The 8713-nt window shown below is 48.2% G+C and overlaps 1 protein-coding gene across 1 annotated transcript in view; it reads right to left on the bottom strand.

The window, feature by feature from the left end:
* LOC117884632 (zinc finger protein 239-like) overlaps positions 1–7468 on the bottom strand; it is a 17197-nt gene extending 9729 nt beyond the window's left edge. The window contains exons 1-4 of the mRNA XM_034785132.1: positions 6874–7468; positions 6403–6566; positions 5384–5497; positions 3967–4323 (exon numbers count right to left, since the gene is read on the bottom strand). Of these exons, the coding sequence (XP_034641023.1) occupies positions 3967–4309 (343 nt within the window). The 5' untranslated portion in view covers positions 4310–4323; positions 5384–5497; positions 6403–6566; positions 6874–7468. The remainder of the gene's footprint in view (positions 1–3966; positions 4324–5383; positions 5498–6402; positions 6567–6873) is intronic.
* Positions 7469–8713: the final 1245 nt, after the last annotated feature.

The following is an 8713-nucleotide window of genomic DNA, read 5'->3' as shown; positions in this document are numbered from 1 at the left end:
TAGCATGCAGGCAACTGGGGTGAAGTAAAGTTCAGCAGGGTGAGATTAAATTCACTCCCAGAGGTCAGTCAGGTAAGAAGGAGGTTCCTGCCTGGGTCCAGCACAAATGACAGGTAAAGCTGATTGGCTGAACAGGTATCACCCCACCAGGTGGGCACTATGGTAATAACTGGTATAGAGAGAGCAATGAATCAGAAAAGGGTCAAAAAATCCTATATAAGGTACAGAGCAGACAGGCTTCAGCGCGGGTGTGTAGTGAGCAGAAGAGATAAGAGAGCAGAGAAGAGAAGATCAAGAGAGCGGAGCAGATAGAAGCAAGAAAGAATCCTTCTAGAGCTGAAATCACCGAGATGAGTCAGAAGGAAAGTACGGAATAGATTAAGTAAGGAATAACTCTCTTGATTATAAGGAAATAATTGTTAACAAAGCTGAATGCCTGCATCCGAATGGATTTTACCCCACCCAGTCTATGACTGATCACCATTCATAGTACAGGCGAATCTCATCTTACACGCATTTAACACGCGCAAATTCAGCTTTGCGCAGTCGGCAAAAACAAACAAAAAAAAGAACAATTTAAATACTGTACCTGTAGTGCGGGTGATTCCGCCCGCCATTACACTCAATAAAAAGAAGAACAGGAGTACTTGTGGCACCTTAGAGACTAACAAATTTATTAGAGCTCTAATAAATGTGTTAGTCTCTAAGGTGCCACAAGTACTCCTGTTCTTCTTTTTGCGGATACAGACTAACACGGCTGCTACTCTGAAACCTGATTACACTCAATGTAATTTTGACTATATGCGATTTTCGCTTTATGCGCTGACAGCGAAACGTAACCCCAGCGTAAGATGAGACTCGCCTATATGTTATTACTTAATAATGTCATGTAATGTGTAATATTTCAATGCTGTTTTATATGTGTGTGTAAGAGATCTGTATGTTACATTGTAATAGGTTTGGTAAAATATTGCAACATTTTATAAAGGCTTTATAAATATGTATAAGAGGTCTATTGTATTGTGCAACATTGTATCTGCTACATGGGTCATGTAGTGTAGCTTGTGTTGCATTGTATTTTCCCTTAATGAGTGTACTTAATTGATTTGTTTAAATAAATGTTATTTGTTTTCAAAGTATTACTGCTTGAGCGTCAATCCTTGGGCAGGGCTGTATCCATATCTTCCCAGGAGTTCACAGAACTAATCTGTTCTGAGGAATCCTCTGACGGTTAGAGACTAACTCCTGGATAAAAGGTAAGCAATTCCTCTAGGCCGGGCTGCCTCCTGTTACCCATTGAGATGCACCAAATTGACAACGGTTTGCAGTTATGGAGAGGCCATTATTAGGGTGCCTTGGATTCAAATTTTGGGGTAACAAGATCCCTAGGCCTTTAGGCCTCCCACAAAGGCCCCTGCTATTGAGTGGATCAGAATATAGAAGATGGTTGGGGTCAGTCTAGATTAGGAAAAACAGGGGAGGGTCAGAGGAGATTTGCTAGTGAATCCCAACCACTTTTCCCATCAAGAGGCCCTTGGAGGCTGATGCTCCAGAGTAGAGATGGGATCCCAAGACCTTTAGGCCTCCTACAAAAGACCCTGTAGGAATCAGTCCTTCTCAGTGGTGCTTTCTGAATGCAGAGGAGGCAGGGAAAAGAGGCAAGTGATAAGAGGCAGCATCTCTCTTCCTTGTATTGTCTGCTGTGATCCCTTATGATTTCCCCAGGACCCTGTGCTTCCCACATCCACCAATCCTCCAATTTCCTCCCCAAAATCCAGTCCTCCTGGTTCCTTCACATTTGATGCCCTGGAACCCAGCACCTCGGGGGATTTGGGGAGGGGAAGAGTTGCCATCCCCAGGGACAGTCTCCCTGCAGGGACCAGGCTCTAGGTAATTGGGGGAGCCCAGCCCAGAGATTGCTGGAAAATGGGGTGTAGGGGCAGGAATCCAGAGTGAATGTGGGGCCTGGCCCAAGTATCCCTCACCTAGTCTCCGTGGAAGGGGCATCACATCTGGGAAGGAGGGTGGGGGGGGGGGGAGACTTCATCCAGGCAGAGGGAGCTTCTGGAGGAGTTTCTCTCTCCCTCCTCCCAGCAGGTTAGCTGGAGGCAGGAAGGCCCCTGAGCTCAGCACCAGGGCTGCAGCAGGGAGGAAGGGCTGACTGGGACTTCTCCTCCTCTGCTGGGCTTTGCTGAGATGTGACGTTATTGATATAATCTGGGACCATATAGATCATTGTTGCAACCAAGGTCCTGTAGTGGCACGCAAATCTTGTATAAAGGGGGTCAAATGGGGTGTCTAAGACAAGGTTATGGTTTACTGGTTATGATTATGCTGTCTATATGTATCAATTTTGTAGCTGAAGTTATGAATATTGGCTCTATACTGTCTATTTCAAACTTATGCTATGCTGCTGGGTGACATCCCAGACAAACTGGTGTTAGCTCTGCCTAGCCTGCTTGATGGCCCATTAAGGACCATCAGCTATACAATGGACCCATTGAGAGAAGGCAAATATGCCTTGAGACTCAGCAAAGTATGCAGGGACTGGCCCATGTGACTCCAGACTCCATTTTGCTGTAATTTTCCACAGTAAGAACAAAGAGGTGTTCCTACACCTGGAAAAGACTATATAAGGCTGATGCCTCATCTCCATCTTGTCTTCAATCCTGCTTCATACCTCTGGAGGAACTTTGCTACAAGCTGAAGCTTTGAACAAAGGACTGAGGACCCATCCCAGCAGGGAATGTATTCCAGAGACTTGATTTGAACCTGCAGTTTATTCTATCGCTGCTGCAAGCCTGACCCAAGAACTTTGCCATTACTGTATGTAATTGATTCCATTTAACCAATTCTAACTCTCATCTCTATCTTTTTCCTTTTATGAATAAACCTTTAGATTTTAGATTCTAAAGGATTGGCAACAGCGTGATTTGTGGGTAAGATCTGATTTGTATATTGACCTGGGTCTGGGGCTTGGTCCTTTGGGATCAAGAGAAAAGAAAAAAAGGTTACTGGGGTATTAGTTTTCATAACCATTTGTCCCCATAACGAGTGGCACTGGTGGTAATACTGGGAAACTGGAGTGTCTAAGGAGATTGCTTGTGAGACTTGGCGGTTAGCCAGTGGGGTGAGACCGAAGTCCTCCTAGTCTGGCTGGTTTGGTTTGCCTTAGAGGTGGAAAAAACCCCAGCCTTGGGCTGTAACTTCCCTGTTTGAGCAATTTGTCCTGAGTTGGCACTCTCAGTTGGGTTCCGCCAGAACCGCATTGTCACACCTGAGCTCAGCACCAGGGCTGCAGCAGGGAGGAAGGGCTGACTGGGACTTCTCCTCCTCTGCTGGGCTTTGCTGAGACCAGGCAAAGCCAGAGGGTTCCTGACCAGCTCAGGGTCAGCTGCTGCTGGAACCTGCACCCAATGGATACCTGGGAGCCAAATGCCCCTGCTGCGGGTGGGAATTAGGAAATGGAATTTTTACTATGGCCAGCCCTAGTCAGGGCAGTGAGAGAATTTCTCTCCTATGTGGAGAAGTCTCTGATGCGAGCACCAAATGAAGCTTCTGCCACATTCAAGGTCTTTATTCTGTGAGTTATCACATGTGAAATAATGTGTGAGCTCAGACTGACTTTTTTCCTGCAGTTATTGAAGCTTTTCCTACCATCCAAGCACTTATAGGGTTTCTCTCATGTGAATTGTCTGATATGAAGCAAGGTTTTATCTTCGAATGAAACTTACCCCACAGCTGAGGCACTTACATAATTGCTCTCCTGATGCTTTGAGCTCTCACTGAAACTTTTCCCACTCTCTCCTGTGTGCACTCTCCAATGGGTATGAAGATTTGAGCTCCGATTGAAGCTTTTCCCACAGATCAAACATTTATAGGGTTTCTCTCCTGTGTGGATTCTCCCATGGTTACTAAGGTCTGAGTGGCGACTGAAGCTTTTCCCACAGTCCAAGCATTTATAGGGTCTCTCTCCGGAATGGATTCTACCATGTTTAATAAGATCTGAGCGCCGACTGAAGCTCTTCCCACATTCCAAGCATTTATATGGTTTCTTTTCCTTGGGATTTGTCTGCTGGTCTGTGGTTTCCTGGGGATCCTTGCCTCCTCCCCCACATTCAATTACTTCCTTCACTTTCTTCCTTTGGCGGTTTCCCAACTTCCTCTCTGACCTGTGCCGATGATTCCAGGCTTTTCTCTGTTCCCAGTACTGGGAAAAATTCCCTTGAGCTCTTCTCAAAAACCTCCCCTGCAGTTCCACTTGGTCAGGACCTTCCTGCTGTGGATTCCCCTCCTCGTTCTCATTCATTGTCTCATCACCTGCTGGGGAAGAGAGAGAAAGTCCAGGCAGGAATCATTGCCTGGGCTGGTAGAAAGGAAAGAATGTGTGATGGGGTCAGCACCCGCCTCTCGTGGGCATGTCTGCGTTCTTTATCCTCTGGTGACCCCTTTCAGTGGTTCTCAGTCAGTTTCTTCAACAACTCAGCCCTCTGGCTGAGTCACACAGTGTCTGCGCGTGAACCAGAACAGGCCCCTTCCGGGGTACACAGTCCACGAGGCCTAGCCCAGTACCCCTCTGGTGCTGTTTCTCTAGCCCTGCCTGGGCTCAGTCCTAAAGTAGTCTCAGCCCTGGTAGGGGGCTGTATCCCCAGGGCTTCCCCCTTGGAGACACTATTTTCCTGGGGTCCTCCCCAGGCTCAGTCCTCACCCAGTCCCTTCAGCCAGACAGGAGCTCCTCAATGCTCCTCTGGTCGCTGCTTGCAAACGGTCCTTAGCTCGGTCTGAGCAGCCAGCCAGGAGCCTCTCACTCCCCCGGTCCCTGCCCCCACTTAGCTGTTGTTGTGCTGCAGTGCCTTCAGGCAGCTGGGCACGGAGTCCTTTTCCTCCAGCTCCCAGTAGCCACTCAATCCAACAACTCTCTCTCTTCTCTGATCTGCTGCTCCTTTTTATATGCCCCCCCCCCCCCCGGGCCCTGATTGCTTGCTTCTTGTGCAGCCACTCTAGCCTGCTCGGAGAATCTCTCTACTGCTCCCTTCCTGGAATGGGTGTGGCAGAGCCCCGAGCTCTCCAGCAGGGGGCCCTTGGGCTTAGTCCACCCCCTCACACAATGACTGTTGGGGAGACTGAGAAATTGGATTCTGCCTCCACGTCCCATCCAAACACTCCCAGGGAAGTGAAGTCAGGGAGAAAACTCCTGACAGGGAACAGGGTGGGTGGGAAGCCATGAGCGATATCTGCCATGATGATACGACACCTGCTGACCAGCGCCTGACTTGGGTGAGATGAGGCAGAACTGAGGGGGGCTCACACCACATTTTGAGGATTTTCAGCTTTTTCCTCCATTTGCCAGATAGTTTCTGTGTCAGTGTCACTGACTCCTCACCTCTGCGGGTGCCTCTTGGGATCTTCCTTTCCTCGGAGTCCTGGAGATCCGGGACCCACGGCTCTTCCCCTGTTTCCAGCCAGGCGATCAGGGCAGGTTTGGGAAAGGGGAGTCCTGCTCAGGGGTGAAATCAGGCATGAGCAGAGTGCACTGAGGATTTGGGCAGGATTTGTCACAAATTGAGTTTAAACTGACCCCATGATTTGCTGGGGGGTTGTGGGGTCTGAACAGATGGGAACATAGTCACTGAGCCCCTGTGGGAGAGGCAGATCTCTGGGGGTGGGGGGAAGTTGTCACTCCCTCCCTACGAGTGTTCAGGATCTGTGTGTTCTGGGGGACTTGCTGAGGCACACAAAGCTCTGATGTTAAATCTATTGACTTGAATTTATGGGCTAGTTTATTATGGCTCACCAATGGTCTGACCAGAAAATATTTAGGGTTTTGTCCCAATTCAGGCTACAGGGTTAGAAAACTCAGAGAATTCAACACCATGAGAGGATCCTCCACTTGTGTGGCAAGGACATGTATTCTGAGGAGAATATCAAAATATGAAGATCGTTACAATAAATGCTATTAAACACAGAATGACAAAGTAGTAATTCAATTCTATGGCACCTTGGGGTAACATTTCTATTCTAAAAGACTACACAAACTAGCATACTCACACCCTTCCCTGAAGACCTGGGAGTGGGAGACAGAGGACCAGCCTCAACTCTGGCATGCCTGATGAATTCAATGGTCCAGATTTCCCCATTTGGTAGGGATCAGGGTTGAGTGTTAAGTAGCTTTGCTATATTGAGCTGATAGCTTGATAGACTATAGGAAAGAATGACCCCTCTGCATGGTTGTTTACTCTCGTATAGGGTCCTGGCCCCATTCTAATCAGGGCCCAAACTACGATGCCCAAATATCATTTCCCCATCCAGATAAATCTTCGGGTACACTTACTCTTAGGCTAACATATTATGACATGTATTCATATGCATTGGTATCGATTATCTCATCCCCAAAACCGTTACCTCTGGCCTAAATCATGACTTCCATGTTCTGTGGTGTACCTTGTGCTTACTGGTCTGTTCAGCCTGGGCTGAAGGTCGGATTCAGTCTCAGGCTTTAGTTCCCCCTCCCGGGGCCGTGTAGTCGTTTGTTGTCAGAAGGGGTCATGGTCAATGAAGTCTGAGAACTGCTGAGAAAGGATAACGTACCGCTTCTGCACTCATGAGAGCTGGAGGGATGGGTGTGAATTAGCATGTCCATTACGTTCACACAGGAGACTGGATTAGATGACCTCTTGAGATCAATTCCAGTCCTATGATTTTATGACTCCCCTATCCCATTGGAGGGGTTTGGAGGTGAGTGTCTCTCTTATACTGGAGCTGTGGACTATATGATCCATTCCCCTCTAATCTAACTGACCAGGGAAGAACCTGACCAGATGCGGAAATACAGGCCCCATGGCTTCAAATAGCTGAGGGGACAGGAATCCTTACCCAGTGAGGTCACAGTCTCATAGTTCTCCTGCATGACGTCCCTGTAGAGGGCTCTCTGAGCGGGGTCCAGCAGAGCCCCCTGCCCCGCGGTGAAATACACAGCCACCTCCTCGAAGCTCACTGGCATCTGAAACAACAGGTGCCCCCCACTCAGAGCCTGGTGCCCCAGCCACAGCCCCACTATTCATGGGGGAAGAAGCACAACACCAGGACAGCTCTGGGAGGGCCAGAGGAGCAGAATCCCACCCCCACCCTGCTCACAGTGGCCAGAAGGCTGCAGGGAACAGAGAGAAGAGGAGAGCTCCTTGTCCTCCCAGCAGATGGAGGAGGGCAGGGTCTTCTCATTTCCTACCCACCTACTAGGCACAGGCTGATGTGGGAGGCAAAGCTCAGTGCAGGGAACCGGGACAGGAATCCCAGCACCTCCCATTTGTGTTTCACTGCAGTCTCAGCCCAGGGGGTTCAGGCTCCAGCATTTTGCTGCTTTCCCAGCTGTGTCTGAGGGGGATCTGTTTCCTTGTTCAGAAATGGGGGAATGTTCACCCCCCCCAACCGCAACAATGAGCCTGTTCATAAAAGAGCCCCTAGGCTGAGCATGTCCCAGCAGGTTTATCACACCCTGTCCCCCTCCCTGCCTCACCTTGTGTGTTTCTTGCCCCTCCCCCCTCTACCTCAACCCTCCCCAGCAGCTCCCCGCAAAATCCCCTACCTGAGTTGGATCCACCACAGCCATTTCCCTGCCCCAGCCCCTAGGAAAATGGGACGATCTGGAGTGATCTGGGGTCATTATTCTGCAACCTGTCAGGGTGAGAAGAGCAATTGGGGAGGTTTCTGAATTAGCGTTATTCCATTTCACACCCCGATTCCCCCTAGGCTCTTTAAAGAACATAAGAATGGCCCTACGGGGTCAGACCAAAGGTCCATCTAGCCCAGTATCCTGTCTTCTGACAGTGGACAATGCCAGGTGCCCCAGAGGGAATGAGCAGAACAGGGAACCATTGAATGATCCATCCCGTCGCTCATTCCCAGCTTCTGGCAAACAGAGGCTAGGGGCACTATCCCTGCCCATCCTGGCTAATAGCCATTGATGGACCTATCCTCCATGAACTTATCTAGTTCTTTTTTGAACTCTGTTATGATCTTGGCCTTCACAACATCCTCTGGCAAGGAGATCCACAGGTTGACTGCGTTGTGTGAAGAAATACTTCCTTTTATTTGTTTTAAACCTGCTGCCTACTAATTTCATTTGGTGACGCCTAGTTCTTGTGTTATGAGAAGTAGTAAACAATACTTCCTTATCTACTTTCTCTACACCAGTCATGATTTTAGACCTCAATCATATCCCCCCTTAGCCATCTTTTTTCCAAGCTGAAAAGTCCCAGTCTTATTAATCTCTCCTCATACGGAAGCCGTTCCATATCCCTAATCATTTTTGTTGCCCTTTTCTGAACCTTTTCCAATTCCAATATATCTTTTTTGAGATGGGGCGACCACATCTACACGTAGCATTCAAGATGTGGGCGTACCATGGATTTATATAGGGGCAAGATGATGTTTACTGTCCTATTATCAATCCCTTTCTTGATTATTCCCAGTATTCTGTTCGCTTTTTTGACTGCTGCACACTGAGTGGATGTTTTCAGAGAACTATCCACAATGACTCTGTGATTTCTTTCTTGAGTGGTAACAGCTAATTATTTTATATGTGTAGTTGGGATTATGGTTTCCAATGTGCATTACTTTGCATTTATCAATATTAAATTTCATCTGCCATTTTGTTGTCCAGTCATCCAGTTTTGAGAGAGCCTTTTGTAGCTCTTCACAGTCTGCCTGGGTCTTA

The sequence above is a fragment of the Trachemys scripta genome, chromosome 11 (genome assembly GCF_013100865.1).
Source record: "Trachemys scripta elegans isolate TJP31775 chromosome 11, CAS_Tse_1.0, whole genome shotgun sequence".
NCBI lineage: Eukaryota > Metazoa > Chordata > Testudines > Emydidae > Trachemys > Trachemys scripta.
Note: the sequence above shows the minus strand (reverse complement) of the source record. Positions and strands in the feature narration are given on the sequence as shown.